The 27,054-nt window shown below is 48.2% G+C and overlaps 1 protein-coding gene across 1 annotated transcript; it reads left to right on the top strand.

Moving 5' to 3' along the window:
- Positions 1-20,781: 20,781 nt before the first annotated feature.
- On the top strand, positions 20,782-26,292 carry LOC139275679 (maternal B9.10 protein-like). Its single transcript, XM_070892845.1, has 4 exons — positions 20,782-20,954; positions 21,820-21,957; positions 22,801-23,164; positions 26,113-26,292. The coding sequence occupies exons 1-4, from the start codon at positions 20,782-20,784 to the stop codon at positions 26,290-26,292; spliced, it is 855 nt and encodes a 284-aa protein (XP_070748946.1).
- The last annotated feature ends 762 nt before the right edge of the window (positions 26,293-27,054 follow it).

Raw genomic sequence — 27,054 nt, forward strand, 5'->3', positions numbered from 1 at the left:
AGACAGATAGAAAGAGGTAGAGAGAAACAGAGAGAGAGAGAGAGAGGGGGCGATAGATATATATAGAGACATAGAGAGAGGTAGAGAGGAATAGAGAGATAGAGAGAGAGAGAGAGACAGGGGGCAGAAAGCTGACAGTGAATCCCCAGTCTGGTTGATACTGGTTTTGCTCCCACTGAAACAATGAGGAAGTTAGATGCGGGCAGCTTTACTGAATATTGATTATAGAGAACTAAAAATATGAACTCTTTTCCTCTGTTCAACATTTTTCCCATTCTTTCCTTTCTCTCGGTTTTATTTGTGTGTTTTTCTATCCAATCTGATCTCCTTTTTCTTTCTCAAACATATTCCCTAAATATTGAGGTTTGAATATTTTATTGCCTTGTTCCCGGTCCTCGTCCATTTTGAAGTTTTTCAACAGGATATTTTTTATTAATAACCGTAAAGGTGTTTTAGCCAACCGACAGCTCCGATCTGGGGAAGTTTGAAAGTTTCATGTTTAGAGTTAACGGAGCGGTGACAGGCGCTTTGGCCCACTTCACCATCAAGTGAGACGGGGTGAAGGGCCGAGTACTGTCCCGGGATTGAGTATAAAGCTAATCCCAGGGTCAGTGAAAATATCCTAGCCTTAAACCCTCCCCTGGTCCGAGTCCTCATTCACCCTGTCACTGAATGTCAGCTTCAACAAACCCCCTGGTTTAACCGTGCACTCTCCTGCTAAATGGGCCGAGCCCAGAATGAACCCAGTAACCGAGCTTCGCTTTACAGAGACTCAGAGAAAGGTCCCCGTTTGATTCCCATGTGTCTGTCTCCGGGTCTCTGAATATTGTGCGATTCTCCCCACCATAGCCTCACCTGTAGCTCCCCCGGTCCCGCAGTCCGTCTCCCGGGGTCCTGTTCCGTTACATCCCGTCCCTGTGATTGAGCCGCTTTATATACCCGGACCTCCGGCGTCCCAAACCAACAGCCTGCTTTGAATTTAGCGCCGGGATCAGGCGCCCTTTCACCGGAGGGAAAAGAGAAAAGCCCGGGAGATTCAAACCGAGCAACGTGGACAAGAGCCCAGAGCATGAGCAATGGGTGTGGGGCTGGAGGGGCTGTGGGGCTGTCAGGGACACGGAGGGTTGAGGCCAGGAGGGGATTGAAACACCGGGATGAGAAGCAAATTCAAAGTGCTCGCGGACTGGAGCCAGCAAGGGGAGCAGTGGCTCTGCCAGTGAGACTGCTGTGGGTTAGGGTACAGGGGGCAGAGTTTTGGATGAACTGAAGTTTATGGAGCATGATGGCCGGCCAAGAGAGGACAGGCATGGGCGAGGGTTTTAGCAGCACAGTGGTTGGCACGGAGGCGGAGATGGGCGATGTAAAGGAGCTGCAAATAGACAGTACTTGTGAAGGAGCTCAGCCCATGATCAAAAACGATGCTGAGGTTGTGAAGAGTGTGGAAGGGGTATCCCTGGAGAGGGAGCACACTGTGTCCACCGGCACCAGAGGGACTGGAGTGCTTCAGCAACCCCCAGGAACCAAATATTAATTTGATTTGATACGGTCATCTAAATGGATTTAATTTACAGGTAAATGTTGGTAGAAAGAGTGGGGCCTATTCGAGACCATAAAGGTAATCTGTGTTTGGAGGCAGAAGATGTGGGTATGGTTCTTAATGAATACTTTGCATCTGTTTTCACAAAAGCAAGGGGTGATGCAGACATTGCATCAGGGAGGAGGAGTGTGAAATGTTAGATAAAATAAACATAGCGAGAGAGGAAGTATTAAGAGGTTTGCATCTTTAAAAGTGGATAAATCCCCAGGCCTGGATGAAATGTATCCCAGGCTGTTAAGGGAAGCAAGAGAGGAAATAGTAGAGGCTCTGACCATCATTTTCCAATCCTCTGACTACAGGTGTGATGCAGGAGGACTGGAGGACTGCTAATGTTGTACCTTTGTTTAAAAAGGGAGAAAGGGATCGACCGAGTAATTACAAGCCAGTCAGCCTAACCTCAGTGGTGGGAACATTATTGGAGGAAATTCTGAGGGATAGGATAAATCTTCATTTAAAAAGACATGGATTGATCAAGGACAGTCAGCATGGATTTGTTAAGGGAAAGTCGTGTCTTACTAATTTGATTGAATTTTTTGAGGAGGTAACCAGGAGGGTTGATGAAGGCAAAACAGAAAGATGTTAGTAAAACTATAGATAGATTTTAGCAAGGCTTTTGATAAGGTCCCACATGGCAGACTTGTCACGAAAGTAAAAGCCCATGGGATCCAGGGCAACATGTCAAGTTGGATCCAAAATTGGCTCAGAGGCAGGAAGCAGAGGGTAATGGTTGATGGGTGTTTTTGTGACTGGAAGGCTATATCAAGTGGGGTTCCGCAGGGCTCAGTACTGGGTCCCTTGCTTTTTGTGGTATATATCAATGATTTAGACTTGAATGTAGGGGGTATGATTGAGAAGTTTGCATATGATATGAGGAAAGATTGGATAAGCTTGGGTTGTTTTCTTTGAAAGAGAGGAGGCTGAATGGAGACCTTATTGAGGTGTGTAAAATTATGAGGGGCCTAGATAGAGTGGATAGGAAGGACCTATTTCCCTTAGCGAGGGGTCAACAACCAGGGGGCATAAATTTAAAGTAATTAGTAGGAGGTTTAGAGAGATTTGAGGGGACATTTTTTCACCCAGAGGATGGTGGGGGTCTGGAACTTGCTGCCTGAAAGGGTGGTAGAGGCAGAAACCCTCAACACATTTGGATGTGCACTTGAAGTGCTGTAACCTACAAGGCTACGGACCAAGAGCTGGAAAGTGAGATTAGGCTGGATAGCTCTTTGTCGGTTGGCACGAACACAATGGGCCAAAATGGCCTCCTTCTGTGCTGTAAATGTCTATGATTCTATGGGGCCCCCTTTAAAAGGGGGGCACCTGAAAACTCTTAAAGTCGATGATGTCACCATCCTCACTGAAGTAGCATAAAAGGGGAGACAGGGAAGGGGTGACAAGAGTAGAGCAATTATTTGAATAAGGGAAGAATGTTGCCGTACTGTAGCCGTTATTGGGAAGAGTCAACACAGTCAACAATGGGTGAGAGGCTATTCGACTCAGCTTAGTTCACCCATCCAGAGATACACCAGTTTCCCTATTGCAGCATCTATGTGGTTCTCTCTCCTCTGTCTGAAAGTCCCTTCCAAGTGTTGATCCTTCTTAGTCCTTAATCTGTCCTTTACTAACCTGACCCTGTGAAACCTGGTTCTGTTCATGTCATTTATTTCAAAGTAATTTCCCTATCAATTATGACCGTATATCCCTCCATCAGTTCACGTCTGCGATGTCTCCTTACTAGGCCGAAAATCCCAAATTTCTTTATAACTCAGACCCCAAACACTAAAAGAAAGATTTGCATTTCTATGGCATTTTGGCGACCTCAATATGTCCTAAAGTGCTTTCCAGCCAATGAAGTACTTTTTGAAGTGCAGTCACTGTTGAAATGTAGGAAACGAGGCAGCCAATTTGTGCAGAGCAAGATCCCACAATGTAATAATGACAAGATAATCTGTTTTTAGTGATGTTGATTGAGGGATAAATATTGGCCAGGAGAACACCCCAACTCTTCTTTGGAAAAAGTGACATGGGATCGTTTACATCCACCTAAGAGAGCAGACAGGGCCTCGCTTTAACATCCCATCTAAAGACCGCACATCTGACAGTGCGGCACTCCCTCAGCACTGCCCCTCCGACAGTGCAGCGCTCCCTCAGCACTGCCCCTCCGACAGTGCAGCGCTCCCTCAGCACTGCCCCTCCGACAGTGCGGCGCTCCCTCAGCACTGCCCCTCCGACAGTGCGGCGCTCCCTCAGCACTGCCCCTCCGACAGTGCGGCGCTCCCTCAGCACTGCCCCTCCGACAGTGCAGCGCTCCCTCAGTACCGCACATCCGACAGTGCGGCACTCCCTCAGCACTGCCCCTCCGATAGTGCGCTGCTCCCTCAGCACTGCCCCTCCGACAGTGCAGCGCTCCCTCAGCACTGCCCCTCCGACAGTGCGCCGCTCCTTCAGCACTGCCCCTCCGACAGTGCGGCGCTCCCTCAGCACTGCCCCTCCGACAGTGCGGCGCTCCCTCAGCACTGCCCCTCCGACAGTGCGGCGCTCCCTCAGCACTGCCCCTCCGACAGTGCGGCGCTCCCTCAGCACTGCCCCTCCGACAGTGCGGCGCTCCTTCAGCACTGCCCCTCCGACAGTGCGGCGCTCCCTCAGCATTGCACTGGAGTGTCAGCCTGGATTTTTTGAACCCACAAGCTTCTGACTGAGAGGCAAGGCTGCTACCCAGCCTTGTGGATCTTTTCTATGCTGTCTCCAGAGCCTGAATGACCAGAACTGGATGCTGTGTATGGTCTGACCCGAGCCCTGCACAGTTTGAGTATGATTTCCATTCTACTGTAGTTCAGCGTTGGTTTTGCTTTGCATCGGTCGAAATTGTTGAAAGTCCAGTCTAAGACTCGACCGCTTCAGTGGCTCAGTGGGTCTCTCACACCTCTGAGTCAGACGGTCATGGGTTCGCATCCCACTCTAGAAATTTGAGCACAAAATCCAGGCTGACACTCCAGCGCAGTACTGAGGGAGCGCCGCACTGTCGGAGGGGCAGTACTGTGGGAGCGCCGCACTGTCGGAGGGGCAGTACTGAGGGAGTGCCGCACTGTCGGAGGGGCAGTACTGAGGGAGTGCCGCACTGTAGGAGGGGCAGTACTGAGGGAGTGCCGCACTGTCGGAGGGGCAGTACTGAGGGAGTGCCGCACTGTCGGAGGGGCAGTACTGAGGGAGTGCCGCACTGTCGGAGGGGCAGTACTGAGGGAGTGCTGCACTGTCTAAGGGGCAGTACTGAGGGAGTGCCGCACTGTCGGAGGGGCAGTACTGAGGGAGTGCCGCACTGTCGGAGGGGCAGTACTGAGGGAGTGCCGCACTGTCGGAGGGGCAGTACTGAGGGAGTGCCGCATTGTCGGAGGGGCAGTACTGAGGGAGTGCCGCACTGTCAGAGGGGCAGTACTGAGGGAGTGCCGCACTGTCGGAGGGGCAGTACTGAGGGAGTGCCGCACTGTCGGAGGGGCAGTACTGAGGGAGCGCCGCACTGTCAGAGGGTCAATACTGAGGGAGCGCCGCACTGTCGGAGGGGCAGTACTGAGGGAGCGCCGCGCTGTCGGAGGGTCAATACTGAGGGAGCGCTGCACTTTCGTATGAGACATTAAAGTGGATTCCTTCTCAATTGGATGTAAAAGATCCCATGGCCACTTTTTGAAGAAGAGCTGAGAATGTATCCCCGGTGTCATGGGGCCAATATTTATCCCTCAATCAACATCACTAAAACAGATTTTCTGTCATTATCACATTGTTTGTGGGAGCTTGACTGCCAAGTTTCCTACATTACGACAGTGACTACACTTAAAGTACTTCATTGGCTGCAAAGCACTTTGGGACATCCTGAGGTTGTTAAAGGTACTATAGAAATGCAAGTTCCCTGGTTATCCTCCGATATTCCAACACCATTCATGGGATTCGGGCGGCACCAATTTTTCTTTCAGAGGAACAGGAATATTGTTCCTGAAGAGCAGCAGCACGATCTTGGATGCTGGAACTTGGCACTTGTAAATACAAAGGATGTTCAACCAGTTTGGCCTAAATGCAGGGTGCTTTGTGCATTGGGTCCCCAGTGCCTGGCACTGCTATCCGGGCTTCTGTCTCCTCATCCACACACACTGAGGCTGAAAAGGAAATAGAAAAGAAAAATTGCAGCCTGCATATAAAAGAAACATTCCGTTTGGGCCCAAGTTATTCAGCTGCGGCTTGTGGGTGACCACTGGTTACCAGAAAAACACTTCTGCAATGAAACCGTTCCCTCTGATCATGCCTGGGCTTGTCCACACAGGAATCTATGAAAAGCCCCCACTTAATCTGCAGTAAACTGATGGGAATTAACTTAACCCATTCATTGGCATCAGATGAGCCGCACGCACTTCACACACTCACGGTGCTGCAATCTGCAGAACAATCTGATTCTCCTAGGCCTGAGTGACCTGAGTGAAGAAAGTATTTACTGGTGAATATTCAAAGGCTGGTGTTTGTGTACACCGGGTGTGTTAGTGTACATTATTAGTGTGAATACATGGTTTTGATGTAGAGAGGACCCCACACCGTCAAACACAGATTATGTGGTCGTTCACCTTCTTGCTGTTTGTGCGATCTTGCTGTGTGCAAATTGACTGCACATTTTTCTGACTGAACTTCAAAAAGCGAGTAAGAACATAAGAAATAGGAGCAGGAGAAGAGCATGCGGCTACACTTCCCTGCCCATTCCCCATACCCTCTTATCCCTTTATCGGTTAAGAAACTGTCTATTTCTGTCTTAAATTTATTCAATGTCCCAGCTTCCACAGCTCTCTGAGGCAGCGAATTCCACAGCTTTGCAAACCTCAGAGAAAACATTTCTTCTCATCTCTGTTTTAAATAGGCAGCCCCTTATTGTAAGATTATGCCCTCTAGTTCTAGTCTCTCCCATCAGTGGAAACATTCTCTCTACATTCACCTTGTCAAGACCCCTCACAATCTTAAACGTTTCGATAAGATCACCTCTCATTCTTCTGAATTCTCCTGAGTAGAGGCCCAACCTGTTACATATGTGGACTTGTATTTACTCTGTACATCCACCAGAGGGCTCATCCTCTGGAGTCCCAAGGGATCCCATAATCCCTTGGGAGCACAGGTATTTAAGGAGGCTTCACAGGTTGGAGAGGCACTCTGGAGACCTGCAATAAAAGACTAAGGTCACACTTTACTTTGAGCTCACAGTGTTCAGTCTGACTCTTTCTCCATACACAACACAACTTACTCAACCTTTCCTCATAAGTCACCCCTCATTCCCGGAATCTACCTAGTGAACTGCCTCCAAAGTAAGTATATCCTTTCTTAAATATGGAAACCAAAACTGCAGGCAGTATTCCAGGTGTGGCCTCACCAATACCCTGTATAGCTGTAGCAAGACTTACCTGCTTTTATATCCATCCCCTTTGCAATAAAGGCCAAAATTCCATTGGCCTTCCTGATCACTTGCTGTACCTGCATACTATCCTTTTGTGTTTGATGCACAAGTACCCCCAGGTCCCACTGTACTGCAGCACTTTGCAATCTTTCTCCATTTAAAAAATAACTTGCTCTTTCATTTTTTTCTGACAAAGTGCATGACCTCACACTTTCCAACATTATACTCCAGCTGCCAAATTTTTGCCCACTCACTTAGCCGGTCTATGTCCTTTTGCAGATTTTTTGTGTCCTCCACACACATTGCTTTTCCTCCCATCTTTGTATTGTCAGCAAACTTGGCTACGTTACACTCAGTCCCTTCTTCCAAGTCGTTAATATAGATTGTAAATAGTTGGGGTCCCAGCACTGATCCTTGTGGCACCCCACTAGTTACTAGTTGTCAACCCAAGAATTAACCATTTTTCCTGACTCTTTGTTCTCTGTTAGTTAGCCAATCCTCTATACATGCTAAAATATTACCCCAACCCCGTGAACTTTTATCATTGGCTCTGAAGTCTGGAGAAACAGGATCAGGTGCTGTATAAACACACCTTCCTTTGTATAAATACACCTTCCTTCTTTAGTTGCACACAGGCCTTTTACAAGTCGAAGGATGAGTGCTGATTGACTTAGGCTACTCGCCTCGGTGCGGCTTATATGGCTGGGAATCTCAGCCTTGAAGAACGGCTCTGAATGATCCCCAGGGATCTGGGACAGAGGAGGGAGGTCAGGGAGGGAGCTCTGTGTGTTTATTGATCCTGTCCTGCAAAAACAAAGACTATCTCACACACAAGAGTTTTGATCCAATATTAACAATTATTTTCACAATAAAACTCGCTCTCCCTCTCAGTGACACCCAGTTTCAAATCTTATTTCATTCCACAGTTTCTTTCTATTGTCGACTTTTTGCTTTCGTTGTTGGGCCAGAAATAGAAAACTTCCCAACCTCCCCAGGGCAGGTACAGCACGGAGTTAGATACAGAGTAAAGCTCCCTCTACACTGTCCCATCAAACACTCCCAGGGCAGGTACAGCACGGGGTTAGATACAGAGTAAAGCTCCCTCTACACTGTCCCATCAAACACTCCCAGGGCAGGTACAGCACGGGGTTAGATACAGAGTAAAGCTCCCTCTGCACTGTCCCATCAAACACTCCCAGGGCATGTACAGCACGGGGTTAGATACAGAGTAAAGCTCCCTCCACACTGTCCCATCAAACACTCCCAGGGCAGGTACAGCACGGGGTTAGATACAGAGTAAAGCTCCCTCTACACTGTCCCATCAAACACTCCCAGGGCAGGTACAGCACGGGGTTAGATACAGAGTAAAGCTCCCTCTACACTGTCCCATCAAACACTCCCAGGGCAGGTACAGGGGGTTGGATACAGAGTAAAGCTCCCTCAACATTGTCCCATCAAACACTCCCAGGGCATGTACAGCACAGGTTAGATACAGAGCCTTACTAAGGTTTTAGATAGATTCACCATTTCCTTTGACTTTTATATTAGAAACATAGAAACATAGAAAATAGGTGTAGGAGAAGGCCATTCGGCCCTTCGAGCCTGCACCGCCATTCAATGAGTTCATGGCTGAACATGCAACTTCAGTACCCCATTCCTGCTTTCTCTCCATACCCCTTTTTCCCCCTAGTAGTAAGGACTACATCTAAGTCATAAGAACATAAGAACATAAGAATTAGGAACAGGAGTAGGCCATCTAGCCCCTCGAGCCTGCTCCGCCATTTAACAAGATCATGGCTGATCTGGCCGTGGACTCAGCTCCACTTACCCGCCCGCTCCCCGTAACCCTTAATTCCCTTATTGGTTAAAAATCTATCTATCTGTGACTTGAATACATTCAATGAGCTAGCCTCAACTGCTTCCTTGGGCAGAGAATTCCACAGATTCACAACCCTCTGGGAGAAGAAATTCCTTCTCAACTTGGTTTTAAATTGGCTCTCCCGTATTTTGAGGCTGTGCCCCCTAGTTCTAGTCTCCCCGACCAGTGGAAACAACCTCTCTGCCTCTATCTTGTCTATCCCTTTCATTACTTTAAATGTTTCTATAAGATCACCCCTCATCCTTCTGCACTCCAACGAGTAAAGACCCAGTCTACTCAATCTATCATCATAAGGTATCCCTCTTATCTCCGGAATCAGCCTAGTGAATCGTCTCTGTACCCCCTCCAAAGCTAGTATATCCTTCCTTAAGTAAGGTGACTAAAACTACACGCAGTACTCCAGGTGTGGCCTCACCAATACCCTGTACAGTTGCAGCAGGACCTCCCTGCTTTTGTACTCCATCCCTCTCGCAATGAAGACCAACATTCCATTCGCCTTCCTGATTACCTGCTGCACCTGCAAACTAACTTTTTGGGATTCATGCACAAGGAAGATCCCGTCCGAACTGACCCCCGTCCGGACGGAATTCCTCATCGGCGCCAAACCCCGGAACCTCCCTCGGGGGCCGGCGCCTCACAACTTGAGCCGCCTCGGGGAAATCCCCTCCGTGCCTTTCAGTTCCGCGCGGAGGGGTTTCCTGTACGGGCTGCTCCTGCACACCCTCAACTTTGCCATCCTCGCCGGCCGTCCGGACACGCCATGGCGTACCATCTTGCCGTCCGGAGGAGGCGGGGGTCCCCGATGGAGGGCACTCTACGCAGGGGTCCTCCCACTATTCATCGGGGACTTGGCCTGGAGGGTGGTGCACGGAGCAGTGCCGTGCAATAAATTTTTAAGCCGGTTCACGGACTCCCAGGCCGCCTGCAATTTCTGCGGTCTGGAGGAGTCCGTGTTCCATGTTTTTATTGAATGCACAAGGTTGCAGCCCCTGTTCCACTATTTGAAGGGGCTGCTCCTGAAATTCTGGCTGCACTTCAGTCCCACTCTCCTGATCTTTGGGCACCCTGTGCGGAGGGGAGCGGGTAGGTCCGAAGGCCTCCTCGTAGGACTGCTCCTGGGCACGGCCAAGGGTGCCATCAGCCGGTCCAGGCAGCGGGCGGTCGAGGGGGTCGTTCAACCTGACTGCCTGCCTCTCTTCCGCTCTTATATCCGGTCCAGGGTGTCCTTGGAGATGGAGCACGCGGTGTCCACCGGTACGCTCGCGGCCTTCCGCGAGAGGTGGGCACCGGAGGGACTGGAGTGCATCATCACGCCCGGCAACCAAATTTTAATTTGATTTTACGTTTTTTAAGTTTAATTTGTTTTAATTGCCGGTGCTTTTAGTGTCCCCCTCTCCTTTTATAGGGGGCACTGGAAAAAAGGAAAAATTTGATTTTAGTGCCCAAAAAAAAAAAAAACCACAAAAAAACCCCAAAAAAACCCAAAAAAGGGCCTTGTAAATGTCTTGTGTGTGTCATCCAGGTCGGGTGGCACGGATACATGTTTTATGTTTTCGCAGGTAAACTCAAAAGAGTTTCATGCACAAGGACCCCCAGGTCCCTCTGCACCGCAGCATGTTGTAATTTCTCCCCATTCAAATAATATTCCCTTTTACTGTTTTTTTTCCCAAGGTGGATGACCTCACACTTTCCAACATTGTATTCCATCTGCCAAACCTTAGCCCATTCGCTTAACCTATCCAAATCTCTTTGCAGCCTTTCTGTGTCCTCTACACAAACCGCTTTCCCACTAATCTTTATGTCATCTGCAAATTTTGTTACACTACACTCTGTCCCCTCTTCCAGGTCAACTATGTATATTGTAAACAGTTGTGGTCCCAGCATCAATCCCTGTGGCACATCACTAACCACCGATTTCCAACCCGAAAAGGACCCATTTATCCTGACTCTCTGCTTTCTGTTCGCCAGCCAATTCTCTATCCATGCTAATATATTTCCTCTGACTCCGCGTACCTCTATCTTCTGCAGTAACCTTTTGTGTGGCACCTTATCGAATGCCTTTTGGAAATCTAAATAGACCACATCCATTGGTACACCTCTATCCACCATGCTCGTTATATCCTCAAAGAATTCCAGTAAATTAGTTAAACATGATTTCCCCTTCATGAATCCATGCTGCGTCTGCTTGATTGCACTATTCCTATCTAGATGTCCCACTATTTCTTCCTTAATGATAGTTTCAAGCATTTTCCCCGCTACAGATGTTAAACTAACTGGCCTATAGTTACCTGCCTTTTGTCTGCCCCCTTTTTTAAACAGAGGCGTTACATTAGCTGCTTTCCAATCCGCTGGTACCTCCCCGGAGTCCAGATAATTTTGGTAGATTATAACGAATGCATCTGCTATAACTTCCGCCATCTCTTTTAATACCCTGGGATGCATTTCATCAGGACCAGGGGACTTGTCTACCTTGAGTCCCAATAGCCTGTCCAGCACTATCCCCTTAGTGATAGTGATTGTCTCAAGGTCCTCCCTTCGCACATTCCTATGACCAGCAATTTTTGGCATGGTTTTTGTGTCTTCCACTGTGAAGACCGAAGCAAAATAATTGTTTAAGGTCTCAGCCATATCCACATTTCCCATTTTTGAATATATGTAGTGAATTGGCCTCAACTACTTTCTGTGGTAAAGAATTCCACAGGTTCACCACTCTCTGGGTGAAGAAGTTTCTCCTCATCTCGGTCCTAAATGGCTTACCCCTTATCCTTAGACTGTGACCCCTGGTTCTGGACTTCCCCAACATTGGGAACATTCTTCCTGCATCTAACCTGTCTAAACCCATCAGAATTTTAAACGTTTCTATGAGATCCCCTCTCATTCTTCTGAACTCCAATGAATACAAGCCCAGTTGATCCAGTCTTTCTTGATATTTCAGTCGCGCCATCCCGGGAATCAGTCTTGTGAACCTTCGCTGCACTCCCTCAATAGCAAGAACGTCTTTCCTCAGGTTAGGAGACCAAAAACTGTACACAATACTCCAGGTGTGGCCTCACCAAGGCCCTGTGCAACTGTAGTAACACCTCCCTGCCCCTGTACTCAAATCCCCTTGCTATGAAGGCCAACATTCCATTTGCCTTCTTAACCGCCTGCTGTACCTGCATGCCAACCTTCAATGACTGATGTACCATGACACCCAGGTCTCGTTTCACCTCCTCTTTTCCTAATCTGTCACCATTCAGATAATAGTCTGTCTCTCTGTTTTTACAACCAAAGTGGATAACCTCACATTTATCCACATTATACTTCATCTGCTATGCATTTACCCACTCACCTAACCTATCCAAGTCACTCTGCAGCCTCAATGCATCCTCCTCGCAGCTCACACTGCCACCCAACTTAGTGACATCCGCAAATTTGGAGATACTACATTTAATCCCCTCGTCTAAATCATGTACAGTGTAAACAGCTGGAGCCCCAGCACAGAACCTTGTGGTACCCCACTAGTCACTGCCTGCCATTCTGAAAAGTCCCCATTTACTCCTACTCTTTGCTTCCTGTCTGACAACCAGTTCTCAATCCATGTCAGCACACTACCCCCAATCCCATGTGCTTTAACTTTGCACATTAATCTCTTGTGTGGAACCTTGTCGAAAGCCTTCTGAAAATCCAAATACACCACATCAACTGGTTCTCCCTTGTCCACTCTCCTGGAAACATCCTCAAAAAATTCCAGAAGGTTTGTCAAGCATGATTTCCCTTTCACAAATCCACGCTGACTTGGACCTATCATGTCACTGCTTTCCAAATGCGATGCTATGACATCCTTAATAATTGATTCCATTATTTTACCCACTACCGATGTCAGGCTGACCGGTCTATAATTCCCTGTTTTCTCTCTCCCTCCTTTTTTAAAAAGTGGGGTTACATTGGCTACCCTCCACTCTATAGGAACTGATCCAGAGTCGATGGAATGTTGGAAAATGACTGTCAATGCATCTGCTATTTCCAAGGCCATCTCCTTAAGTACTCTGGGATGCAGACCATCAGGCCCTGGGGATTTATTGACCTTCAAGCCCAACAATTTCCCCAACACAATTTCCCGACTAATAAGGATTTCCCTCAGTTCCTCCTTCTTACTAGACCCTCTGATCACTTTTATATCCGGAAGGTTGTTTGTATCCTCCTTAGCCAAAGTATTTGTTCAATTGGTCTGCCATTTCTTTGTTCCCAGTTATGACTTCCCCTAATTCTGACTGCAGGGGACCTAAATTTGTCTTTACTAACCTTTTTCTCTTTGCATATCTATAGAAGCTTTTGCAGTCCATTTTAATGTTCCCTGCAAGCTTCCTCTCATACTCTATTTTCCCTGCCCTAATCAAACCCTTTGTCCTCCTCTGCTGAGTTCTAAATTTCTCCCAGTCCCCGGGTTCACTGCTATTTCTGGCCATTTTGTATGCCACTTCCTTGGCTTTAATATTATCCCAGATTTCCCTTGATAGCCACGGTTGAGCCACCTTCCCTTTTTTATTTTTATGCCAGACAGGTATGTACAATTGTTGTAGTTCATCCATGCAGTCTCTAAATGTCTGCCATTGCCCATCCACAGTCAACCCCTTAAGTATCATTTGCCAATCTATCCTAGCCAATTCACGCCTCATACCTTCAAAGTTACCCTTCTTTAATTTCTTGACCATGGTCTCTGAATTAACTGTTTCATTCTCCATCCTAATGTAGAATTCCACCATATTATGGTCACTCTTCCCCAAGGGGCCTCGCACAACGAGATTGCTAATTAATCCTCTCTCATTACACAACACCCAGTCTAAGATGGCCTCCCCCCTAGTTGGTTCCTCAACATATTGGTCTAGAAAACCATCCCTTATGCACTCCAGGAAATCCTCCTCCACCGTATTGTTTCCAGTTTGGTTAGCCCAATCTATGTGCATATTAAAGTCACCCATTATAACTGCTGTACCTTTATTGCATGCACCCCTAATTTCCTGTTTGATGCCCTCCCCAACATCACTACTAATGTTTGGAGGTCTGTACACAACTCCCACTCGCATTTTCTGCCCTTTGATATTCCGCAGTTCCACCCATACCGATTTCACATCATCCAAGCTAATGTCTTTCCTTACAATTGCATTAATTTCCTCTTTAACCAGCAATGCCACCCCACCTCCTTTTCCTTTCTGTCTATCCTTCCGAAATGTTGCATACCTTTGGACGTTGAGTTCCCAGCCTTGGTCACCCTGGAGCCATGTCTCCGTGATGCCAACCACATTGTATCCGTTAACTGCTATCTGCACAGTGAGGTCGTCCACCTTATTCCGAATACTCCTCGCATTGAGGCACAGAGCCTTCAGGCTTGTCTTTTTAATACACTTTGACCCTTTAGAATTTTGCTGTACAGTGGCCCTTTTTGTTTTTTGCCTTGGGTTTCTCTACCCTCCACTTATACTCATCTCCTTTCTGTCTTTTGCTTCTGTCTCTATTTTGTTTCCCTCTGTCTCCCTGCATCGGTTCCCATCCCCCTGCCATATTAGTTTAACTCCTCCCCAACAGCACTAGCAAACACTCCCCCTACGACATTGGTTCCGCTGCCTAGGTGCAGACCGTCCGGTTTGTACTGGTCCCACCTCCCCCAGAACCGGTTCCAATGCCCCAGGGAATTTGAATCCCTCCCTGCTGCACCACTGCTCAAGCCATGTATTCATCTGAGCTATCCTGCGATTCCTACTCTGACTAGCATGTGGCACTGGTAGCAATCCCGAGATTACTACTTTTGAGGTCCTACATTTTAATTTAGCTCCTAGCTCTTAAATTCGTCTCGTAGGACCTCATCCCATTTTTTTCCTATATTGCTGGTACCAATGTGCACCACGACAACTGGCTGTTCACTGTTTCAGAATGTCCTGCATCCGCTCTGAGACATCCTTGACCCTTGCACCAGGGAGGCAACATACCATCTTGGAGTCTCGGTTGCGGCCGCAGAAACGCCTATCTATTCCCCTTACAATCGAATCCCCTATCACTATCGCTCTCCCACTCTTTTTCCTGCCCTCCTGTGCAGCAGAGCCAGCCAAGTGCGATGAACTTGGCTGCTGCTGTCCTCCCCTGATGAGTCATCCCCCTCAACAGTACTCAAAGCGGTGTATCTGTTTTGCAGGGGGATGACCGCAGGGGACCCCTGCACTATCTTCCTTGCACTGCTCTTCCTGCTGGTCTTCCATTCCCTATCTGGCTGTGGACCCTTCACCTGCGGTAAGACCAACTCGCTACACGTGCTAATCACGTCATTCTCAGCATCGTGGATGCTCCAGAGTGAATCCACCCTGAGCTCCAATTCCGCAACGCGGTCTGTCAGGAGCTGTAGGCGGATACACTTCCCGCACACGTCGTCGTCAGGGACACCGGAAGTGTCCCTGAGTTCCCACATGGTACAGGAGGAGCATATCACATGTCCGAGCTCTCCTGCCATGACTTAACCTTAATTTGGTGACAACAATGTTAACAGGTTACTTACTGATATAAAAAAGAAAAAGAAAAGCTACTCACCAATCACCAGCCAATCACTTACCCCTTTGGCTGTGACCTCACCTTTTGATTACTTTCTACTTCTTTTTTGCTTTTTCTCCCGCCTCTGACTGCCGCTGGGCCTTTGTAGGCCTCACCAACACCACGAACACCTGCCTCTGACTGCCGCCTCCTCTCGCTGCCGCTGGGCCTTTGTAGGCCTCACCAACGCCACGAACACCTGCCTCTGACTATTCTGCACCTCGTGCCATAATATCCAGTATGCCATTAGTTTTTTTCCATGGCCTTATCCACGAGGCATTGGTTTTAACGTCTTTGTGAACCTTGACCCCTAAATGCCACTGCTCCCCCATGTCACCTGACCTTTCCCACTCAAAGAACAATTGTTACTTTTATTTTACCAAAATGCACCACCTCACGTTACCGACATTGAATTCTATCGACCACATCGCGGGTCCCTATTGGTAAAACCCCTCAAGTTGCAGCTTATCGTCTAGACAGCACCTCTGGCAATGCAGCACTCCTTCAATGTCAGCCGAGAGTTATGTGCTCAAGTCCTCAATTGAGGCTTAAACCTACAACCTAATGGGGGACAGGAGTAATCAAAGTGCCCGAGGAAGCCTGGTGATATTGATCGATCCCTCGGCTGTGGTTGAGGGATATGTGGAGATGGCTGGGTTGAGGGATTTCGGGAGAAGGTGAGTTTGAGGGATATGGGGAGCGTTAAGTCCTGACTCTAATGTACTGACTTACACGAGACACATGTTGAAGTCGAGGTCACTCAGGACCTGCACCTTTAATTCCAGCTCTCCAGTGCTGCACTTGCCTGAGACCTCTCTTTATATACCTCAGTGGGACAGGTATGGAGTGTCTCCTGCAAGTGCACCCCTAGTGGTAAGGTATGCTTATTGTTACAGGTCATATCCATTTACAGTCATGTATAGCATGGTAAGATACAGTTATATACAGTAATGTGAGATACATGACAGGGAGATGGCTGGGTTGATCTATCAAAAATGCCTGAAGGTCTGTTCCTGCTCCTAAAGCTCATGTTCTGATAAGTGATCCTACAGTGTGATGTGGAACTCCCTGTACTCGGTGTAAAGCCCATTAGGTAAGACCACTGCACTCGAAGCACAAACAGGTTTCAGTTTGATTGTTCTGCTTGGCACCTCGTGGGGCTGGGTTTTGAGGTAATCCACTGGGCCTGTTCAGACCTGCCACAGAACGCCTCAGCTCCTCATCTAGTTCAAAGTCCAACCAACCCATAGACTCCAGCTATCTGCAAACATACCTCTGCTAATCATTTTGTTCTGACTTATTGAATGACCCAGACTTCTGACCATGTCCCTGGGCACGACCCTAAGGTGTTTGCTTTCCCTGAGTCAAGAAACCCAAACTACACCAGCCCGGGGAGGTCCTGGCTTCGATTGATGTTGAATTCACACAGTTGGAGGTGATGCCAGTGGAATCTGCACCTCTGGGTAGGGAGGTGAGAGCCTGAATTCCTGGTCCCCGTCCAGTAATCCATGGATGGAGACGGGATCAGACTGGGCTGTGTTGTCATCCATGGCAGTCACTGTCTCGGCTCACACACGAAGAATGGCCAGTGGGTGAGGTGCTGAAGAGCAGAGAGCAAGATTTGGGTCAGTGGGCAGCACTCTCACCTCGGAGTCAGGTCATGGGTTCAATCTCCTTCCAGAGGCTTAAGCACATAATCCAGACCGACACTCCCAGTGTAGTACGGAGGGAGCGCCGCACTGTCGGAGGGGCAGTGCTGAGGGAGTGTCGCACTGTCGGAGGGGCAGTACTGAGGGAGCGCTGCACTGTCAGAGAGTCAGTACTGAGGGAGTGTCGCACTGTCGGTGGGGCAGTACTGAGGCAGTGCCGCACTGTCGGAGGGGCAGTACTGAGGGAGTGCCGCACTGTCGGAGGGGCAGTACTGAGGCAGTGCCGCACTGTCGGAGGGGCAGTACTGAGGGAGTGGCGCTCTGTCGGAGGGGCAGTACTGAGGGAGTGTCGCACTGTCGGAGGGGTAGTACTGAGGGAGTGCCGCACTGTCGGAGGGGTAGTACTGAGGGAGTGCCGCACTGTCAGAGGAGCAGTACTGAGGGAGTGCCGCACTGTCGGAGAGTCAGTACTGAGGGAGTGCCGCACTGTCAGAGGGGCAGTACTGAGGGAGTGCCGCACTGTCGGAGGGGCAGTACTGAGGGAGTGCTGCACTGCTGGTGTTGTCTTTTGCATGAAATGTTAAATCAAAACCCTGTCTACCGTCTCAAGTGGATATAAAAGATCACATGGCACTGTATTAAAGGAGACTTCTCCCTTGTGTCCTGGCCAATATTTATCCCGCAACCAACATCACTAATCGGGTCATTATCTCATTCCTGTTCGTGGGATCTTGCTGTGCGCAAATTGGCTGCACAACAGTGACTACAATTCAAAAAGTACTTCATTGGTTGTAAAGCACTTTGGGACGTCCTGCGATTGTGAAAGGTGCTATATAAATGCAAGTTTCTCATATCCCAGCAACAGTCACACCTTCAGGGGAGGAGGGGGATAATGCGAGAAAACTGGGGGGTGGAATCATTGAGATTAAATGTCTAGGCTGCGGGGGAATCTGTGGGTCAGGTGATGAAATCCTAAAGCTGTTTATAAAGAGAACGGTGCAGTTTTGGGGGAATTCTCCATCCAGCGCCAGTGAGACAACCCCCTATCGCCCTCGGGTGGCGACATCGCAGCACTGCAGCCCTGTGATATTCACCTGGAACAAACCCTCAGAAGCCCTCCCGCAGTCAGTGACTCACCTGCTGATGGCCATAGGTTTTGTTTTTCTCCCGCAGTTATTCAATGATTTTCTTGTCACGCCCTCTCACTGTTGTAATGTAGGAAACGCGGCAACCAATTTGGGCACAGCAAGCTCCCACAAACAGAAACCTGGTTACTGATGTTGGTTAAGGGATAAATATTTGCCCCCAGGGCACGGCCCCTGACCAATTCGGGAACAGGATAAAAATACAACCAAAGGCCCAGTTGTATAAACTGATCGTTGAGGTTTGGGGCTTCTGCCAATTTCTGCCTCTTTGAGACGTTCATTGAGAGGTTGTGGGATTGGTGGCTGCCCCATGACTCTCCCCTATAAAGGGCCCTCCCCATGGAGCTGGGGGGCAGGAGATGTGAGTGCTACTGGTAGGTGGAGAAGTTCAAAACGTTCAGTTTGCTTTTCTTTGAGGTCAGATGCTTCCAGGGTGTTGGGTGTATTTGGAGCTGGGGTTGTTAATGTCTCATCACTTAGAAACACAAGCTTCCTTCACTTAAAGTACCTGGCCTTCTATCCCCTCAGACTGCCATCAAAAGCTGGCTGTTAAGCCAGCTTCAGTCCCTGCTCCTCCCAGGTCTCGATGGTTCAGCGAATGGAGGCAGAGTACACGGGAAGATCCCGGGTTTGATCTGGGCCAGGTTGCTGGTTGGTTTCTGCCCTTGAATTGGAGAGTGAGTTGATTGTGTAGCAGTTGCTGGGATGGAAAGTCTGTATGTTGTTGAGTGACGCTGGAGGGACTGGAGTGCATCATCACCCCCGGCAACCAAATTTTAATTTGATTTTATGTTTTAAAGTTTACTTTGTTTTAAATGCCGGTTTTAGTGTCCCCCTCCCCTTTTATAGGGGGCACTTGAAAAAATATGATTTAATGCCCCCCAAAAAACAAAAAAACAAACAAAAAAAAACACAAAAGGGCCTCAAAATGTTTGGAGTGTCCCCCAGATCGGGCGGGGCGGGGGGGGGGGGCACTTGATTCAATGTTTATTTTGTCTCCCCCAAAAAGAGTTGTTGTTTGAGGAAAATCTCAAAAAAAACAAAGAGGGCAGTTATAAGTGACTGGGGGGCACTCGATCTAATGTTTCTTTTGTTTAAACCCCCCCCCCCCCCCAAAGAGTTGTTGAGTGAGGATGGATCTGGTTGTGATGCACCCGACTGACATTCTCCAGGCAAGTGAATGAAGTGAGCTGTTGGGTGAGGTATGAGGCTGGGAGATGGTCCGTGCTTCAGAAGGTGGAAGGGAAGCCGTTTGAACTTGTGGCCTGTGGTTCAATGTTCAGACAGCAGGGGGCGCTGACAGACTGGGGTGAAACTTCGAGCTCCCTTCTGGGGCGGAGAGGGAACTTGGAATACCTGCTCACTAAAGAGAAACTATTTACCTTTTGCTGTCACTCTGTCCCACCTTACCCGTGCTGGGGGGGGGTGTTGGGGCACTTGGTGTGGGAGATTGCAATGTTGTCCTGGGAGAGTGACTGAGCTGATTGGCTATAATGGTATGGGATGTGATTGGGTTATGGCTCATTTGCTGGGATTCCGAGGCTCCTTAACGCCACGATTGTTGCCGCTGCAAGTGATTGGGGTAAAGGAGCTGCTCATTGTGGTGTATCATTGAACCAGACTCTTAGCCCGATTTGCACAGTTTATTCAATTCCAATTCTTTAGCATTAAGTTCCAACTTTGCAGTGTTAAATGATAGTTTGGTTATGCTTACTGTCCTAATTCAGAAGGTCATGGATTCAAGTCCCACTCCAGACCTTGTACATCATGTAGGCTGACACTTAATACATGCACTGAGGGAGCGCTGCACTGTCGGATGGGCGGGCTGTTGCATGATATGTTAAACCGAGACCCTGTCTACTTTCTCAAGTGGCACGGTTTTGAACAACAGGAGATCTCCCTGGATCCTGTCATAGAAACATAGAAAATAGGAGCAGGAGTCGGCCATTCGGCCCTTCGAGCCTGCACCACCATTCAATAAGATCATGGCTGATCAATATTTTCCCTCAACTAAACAGATGATCTGGTCATTATCACATTGTGTGTGGGAGCTTGCTGTGCGCAAATCGACTGCTACATTTCCCACATTACAACAGTGACTATACTCAAAGTACTTCATTGGCTGTAAAGCGCTTTGGGATGTCGGTGGTCAAGAAAGGCGCTAAATAAATGCAAGTCTTTCTATTTTCTTCAATTCAAATAAAAAAATTTAAACTAAAAGGCAACCTGCAGCAGAAAGCTTGTATAATTTGTTTTTAAAATAAAACTGGCAAGTAAGTGAGATTAATTAGGGAAGGTGGCCCTCGCTAGTTTGACTGGGCTGCACTGGCCAATTGAGACCAACCAACTCCAATTGACTGGTGCCCCTTTTAAAATAATACTTTAGTAACTTTCTGTTAAACTAATGCAGTTAACTCGCTGCTGTTGTCTTCATGGATTCCGTCCCCTGCACTGGGGGTGGGGTGTCAATAATGGGGAGGCAACTGTTGACTGCCAGCTGACACAGCTCACTTTCCAGCTGCTGCCAAATTGAAATAATGAAAGAGGAAATTGCGGCCACAGTGGTTTTCATCACTCGACTGGTGAAGAAAAATGAGAAACTTGGCAAACAGAAGATGGAGAGATTTGGCAGCAAACTGACAAAGATATTGTTCGAAAAATACAAGAATCACTGGTACCGGGGGAACCCGCTCAAGGGACAAGCGTACAGGTAGGAACAGGTCCCATCCGGATGGGCAAGTGGGAGTCAGTATTTCTGTTAACTTGTGATTGAAAACCACACGTAATCTAATGGGACCCAATGATTGGCCCCTCTTGTCGATATGTCAGTGGTGGGGGTGGGGGTTGTGTCCATGTTGATGGCTTTACTTTGCCGGAGTATTTTCTTTGGGCCCCAACAACCGACGTGCACCAGTTCCTGATTTTTATTTCCTGTCAATCTATCCATGAGAACATAAATAGTCGGCCTATGGCCCCTGGAGCCTGCTCCGCCATTCAATGAGCTGACGGCTGATCACCGACCTCCACTCCACTTTCCGCCCGATCTCCGTCTCCCTGGATTCCCAAAATCTCTCTCTGCCTTGAATATATTCAGAGAATGCCAAAGATTCCACCCTCCGTCTCAAATGGCCAACCCTTTATCCGGAGACTGACCCCGAGTTCTCGACAATCCAGCCAGGGGCACATGTACCCGGTCAATCCCCCTCCGTGTTGTACTGAGTGAAGATAATGGACCTGGAAAACTGGCAGTGAACTTTCTGCTCAAATTGTAACTGATGCCAAATCCAGGTCCTTCCCGGTTCTTCCAACTGTAGCTGGATTAGAATGTGATCTCGTTAGTTGTGGCCCGACTTCTAGTTTCCAAAACTAGGGTTAAGTGTTGCAAAATGGTGAGTGCGATTTAGATATTTACTTGGTCTTGATCTGGAGATTGAAATCTATGTTGCCGCTGTGATTTTTCTTGCTATCTTTAATATATCGAGAGGGTTGTGGTAACTCGCTGCGCAGGCCATTACTTGGGACCAGTTAAGGGACACTATCTGGAGTTCTCCTGATGATCTGTTTTCCTTCCCAAGGTGTATCCGGGTGAACAAGAGCCAGCCACTGGAGCCGGTCCTGCTCCAGGCCTGTGTAGAAAGCCGCGTTGAATATTCCTCTCTCGGGCTGCCAAAGGAACTCACCATCTGGGTGGATCCACATGAAGTGTGGTGTCGGTAAAGCTTCATTTACTTTCTTCACTTGTTGTGGCTTGGTGCTCCAGGACTGGCCTGGCTTCTATCCAAATCCAGCTCACCACCCTGGCCATGCGGCGTATGTTGCCGAGGATGTGGTCTGCATTGGGTACAAATGTCGGGCAGGCAGAGACCAGAGAGTGGTTCCACACAGGAGGCCACTCGGCCTGTTGTCCATGCCGGCTCGCTGCAAGAGCACTGATCATTATATCTGCACCTTTCCCCCGGACAGTGTCCCCCCACAGACCAAACTCCGCGTCCGATAGGGGTGTGTGTGGCGGGGGAACCTCTGACATTCCCCTCCAACCCCTTCAGGCGATTGAAACAGTCCAAGTGATCACATCGGCAATGCCCAGGTAAAGTGTTAGTTGTTGAGTGTTGTCACTAGCCGCTGCCCAGACTTGCTTCATGAATACCTTCAGCAGGGGACCAGTTTGTGCTCGTTACAGATGAAAAAATTCCAATTGCCGTTTGACCAATTCTGCCACGGTGCCTGTACTTTCAGTAACTTGTGATTCTCGTTCTTCTTGTGGGGGTAACGATGTTTTTTCGGTTGGGGGGGGGGACTAGATGGTTTTTGAGGGGTGGGGGGCGAGGAGGTTTATTCCGTCTAGTTTGGCCCAGTAACCTCCGGTCCGCCTTCAGTAAATGGGAATTGACTCGAATTGACATTCAATGAAAAGGATCTGAGCTGTGGTCTGCTCTTGATCTGGACTGCCGATAGTGACTTCAGGCTTGTTTCCAGGAAATGTGTCTTGTTCTACTAATAGTTGCCTCTCCCCAGTCTGACTGACCTTTGCACTAACTCTGCATTTAATGCTTCAGGTGTGGCGAGAAGAACCGGCCTTTCATTGTGACCAGGTTAGAGGAACATAAACCCGACTCTGAAATCTTCAGGCACATTAACAGTGCCGCGGAGCGCGCCTCCTCTGACTATTACTCGGGCACTTCCTCGGACGAGGAGAGCTCCAACAAGGAGCCAAAGACGATCCCCATTTTAAGCAACACAAAAGGTATTCAGCGGGCTGGGCAAGAGCAAACCTTCACTGCGGCCTTTGGAGCCAAGACCATACCCATTGTGAGTAACCCCAACAGTATTTACCAAGCGGGCGACCTCTGGGACGGAGGCGTTTTGTGTGAGGAGCCTCAGAGCATCCCGACTGTGATCAACCCAAAGAGCATCTATCAGGTACAGTGGTTCTCTGGAGCCAATCAGGGGGGAGGGAGGGGGTCAGGGATCTACAGATGTCAAACTTGCCTGGTGCCTATAAACTTTGCACTTTTTAAAAAAAAACCTTGACTGTTCAATGCTCCGATTTTTTTTTTAGTCACCACTGACCTTTCTGCTGATCTCCAGCTAAGAAATTTGTCACCAATGGCCTCTTGAAAATGTAACCGAGTAGTGCAATCGCTGACTGTTCACTTTCCCCTCGCTGGCAAAAGCCCTTTAATGAGGAAGGCTCAAGTTGGTGTTGCACAGCTTGGGGCCCTTGGGTTATCGGTACTGCCGACTCTCTGGGTTCACATCTCTAGCTCTGGGTGTGAGAGCAGTGACTCCTAGCCCATGTTGCCACATCCCAGTATATTGGAATGTATCCCTGACCTGTGTTGGCAATGGGAACACCTGTGTTGGGAATAACTGTCCTTATCACTTCCAATTGAGTGATAATATCCCACTGTGCGCCCATCATAGGCGGTCCCTCGAACGAGGATGACTTGCTTCCACGTGAGTGCAGATATTTCAATGAAGGACCCGATGTTCCAGTCCTGAACTCCAGTTGAAAGATGCCTGTGCGTGGATTGACAGAGCTAGGCTTTTATCCAGTGGCAAGGATTAACCAGGACCACTGGAGACCTGCTCTGCTGCACGGACCCAGTGCACACACATCGCAGTGTGGGCTGGTCCGTGCTGTCCCTGGGCCCTCGGCTCTTCTCCCGGGCCCTCGGCTCTTCTCCCGTACCCTCATTCGCCGCTCCTCTGCCACAAAACACGTGCTGCACCTTCGCCACGATCGCGCATTTCACTCCGCACCAAACATTCACCGAATCTCTGCCACGATCCCTTCCCGCTCCTCTGCTTTACCAGCATCCCACCAATGCTCCTGTCCACACTCAACAGTGACCTGGGTCCTGATGTCACCCAATTGCCTACCTCAAACACTTGGAGCAGCTTGTACTGGATGATGTAATGGTATAAACCAGCTCTTATACTTCCCGACCTGTGGAGCTGTTCTCTCTGTGCAGGGGGGGTGAGCACGATGTGCACACGGAGCAGGGAAACTCTCTCCCCCGTGTGAGTATCTTGGTATTTCAGCAGGTTGGATGAATCAGTGAGTCTTCCCCCACAAGATGCAGGTGAACGGCCTCTCCCCAGAGAGAACTCGCTGGTGTCTCGGCAGGTCTTCCACTGTGCACCCTGGAACTGAATGTGTTTCTTTCAGCAAGGCATAGCCGCCTCCTCCTCCTCCCTGCACCCCCCACCCCCCGGGCTAGGGATCAGAGGTCTGAGGTCAGACTCCAGCAAGTGCTTGTGTAAAGCTCACCTGCAACTTGAGGCTAAAATAGTTTAAGGTTTTGTGTGAATTATGGGCACTTGGGGGAGATGCCAGCTGATCTTCATGGGAGAGGACTAACGAACTGTAATTGGTGCAGAGTTTCATTTACAGACAGGGGTGGGCACACCCTGTGCGGAGGGGAGCGGGTAGGTCCGAGGGCCTCCTCGTAGGACTGCTCCTGGGCCTGGCCAAGGGGGCCATCAGCCGGTCCAGGCAGCGGGCGGTCGAGGGGGTCGTTCAGCCCGACTGCCTGCCTCTCTTCTGCGGTTACACCCGGGCCAGGGTGTCCCTGGAGATGGAGCACGCGGTGTCCACCGGTACGCTCGCGGCCTTCCGCGAGAGGTGGGCGCCGGAGGGACTGAAGTGCCTCACCCCCGGCAAACAAATTTTAATTTGATTTTAAATGTCTGAAGTTTAATTTTAAGTTGTTGGTTTTAGTGCCCCCTCCTTTAGCCAGGGGGCACTTGTATAATTTGTTTTGGTGCCCCAAAAAAAAAACAAAAAAAAAACCACAAACAAGGGGGCACCTGAAGTTTTTGTAGTGCCTCCCTCTTTAACCAGGGGGCACCTGATTATTTGTTTGCAACAAAATATTTGTAGGGGTGGGCAGGTGTTGCTAAACCTGCTTCCCCATTAATGGAGGACACTGGCTTGAGGTTGGAATAGGGTGGATTTTAGAAAGTGAAGTGAAATTGGTGCACACATAACTGTCAAGGATTATATAGTTTGAGAATGTTGTGGATAGATTAGAAATTTAAAAATAGCCTGTTTTGTTCTGAGAAGTTGGTGGATGGGGAAAGGGCATATGGTGGAGAATTACAATTAAAATATTATACAAATGTTGAGAGGATAATTATTGAATGAGGTGGGGGCAGTGAGTTAGTAGCTGAGCAGAATGGCTGGGATATTTGAATATTTCTCTTTATATTTACGAAAGAGGATATTGGAAGAAATAAATCTCATTGGTTTAGAGTAAAGTGGCTGATGTGAAATTAAACTGCAGGAAGTGCTGGGACTCTGACTGAAATGGGAGATGGAATAGTGGAGGCTCCAGAAATTCGATTTGGGATTGTACCGAGTGGATAGTGGCTGATATACCCACTTTCACAAAGGTAGAAGGAGCTAACGTGGGTAATTATAGGCTGGTTAGTTTGATATTGGTGGTAGGGAAAATGTGGCAACCTTAAAGATGAAATTACTAAATAAGGATGAGGCAATAATTAGAAATGGTGAATACTGATCTACAGAAAGCCTAATGTTGATTAGCCTAATGTTCCTTTTTGAGGTGAACGATGGGATTGATGGGGACATGGAACGGATACAGCATACATGGACTTTCAAAAAGCCTTTGACAAGATCCCACACGGGACTATTGGAGATTAAGGTGGATGGAATTGGATTGAGTGCTGTCAGCCACTGGGCTAGAGGGAGTATTGTCCAAATTTAGAGGTTACTGAAATAAACCCCACAGACTAGTTGAGCTAAATGGCCTGTTTGTATTGTAATTCTAACTTTAATTTTTTTTTTTTAAGTTGGCTCTCCCTGTTTAAAATTGAAACTTAAAATCGATGTTCTTTTGCAGAATAATGATTACTACCTACACTCCGCAGCCTGGCCCAGGTTTATTCGCAAGAAGGCATTTCTTGCAGAAGATTACAACGGTTACTACCCGACCCAGAAAGGTTACAAAGCACATCGCGTATCTGCCATGCTCACCATTCCCCTGGTCGATCGTTATCACTGGTTCAACATGAAGCAATGATCTGAACTGGGCCCCTCTTTTTCTCTCTCTCTCTCTCTCTCTCTCTCTCTCTCTCTGTCGTCCTTTCCTACCTCTAACTTATTGTGAAGCTAATTTTCTGGTAATCCAGATGTGAGTCTGCCATGTCCTGACCCACTGAGGAAATGGATTGAAAATAAAGTATGTCCCAGAATTTTAAGCTGTACCCATTTGCACGATCTTTGTTAACTTTCCTCACGGACAAATATTTTATCAGATTTATAAATTGTTATAACACGTGTCTTATAATTGAAGGTGGGTGTTTAATTTTCTATTTAAATAATTTTAAAGCCTAGAATGGAAATGTTTGAAAATGTATATTAAATAAAAAGCCACTTTTTAAAAAAAAACACTTGCAACAATGCTTCTGACTTTGTGTTGCTGTCAGTGCCCCGTGGTGAGAAAGTTGGATCTCAAACCAGGGTCCTAAGCTTTTAAATAAAGGAGACTATGAAGGTATGAGGGCAGAGTTGGCTAAAGTGTGAGACGGTTGATGAGCAGTGGCAGACATTTAAGGAGATATTTCATAACTTGCAACAAAAATATATCCTAATGAGAAGAAAAGACTAAGACAAGGGATAACCATCTGTGGCTAACTAAGGAAATAAGGGAAGGTATCAAATTAAAAACAATTCAATGTGGCCAAGACTAGTGGGAGGCCAGAGGATTGGAAAACTTTTAAAAACCAGCAAAGAACGACTAAATCTATCTTCCCTCTTTTTATGAAAGTAAACTAGCACAAAA

This window comes from Pristiophorus japonicus, chromosome 11, assembly GCF_044704955.1.
Source record: "Pristiophorus japonicus isolate sPriJap1 chromosome 11, sPriJap1.hap1, whole genome shotgun sequence".
Classification (NCBI taxonomy): Eukaryota; Metazoa; Chordata; class Chondrichthyes; family Pristiophoridae; genus Pristiophorus; species Pristiophorus japonicus.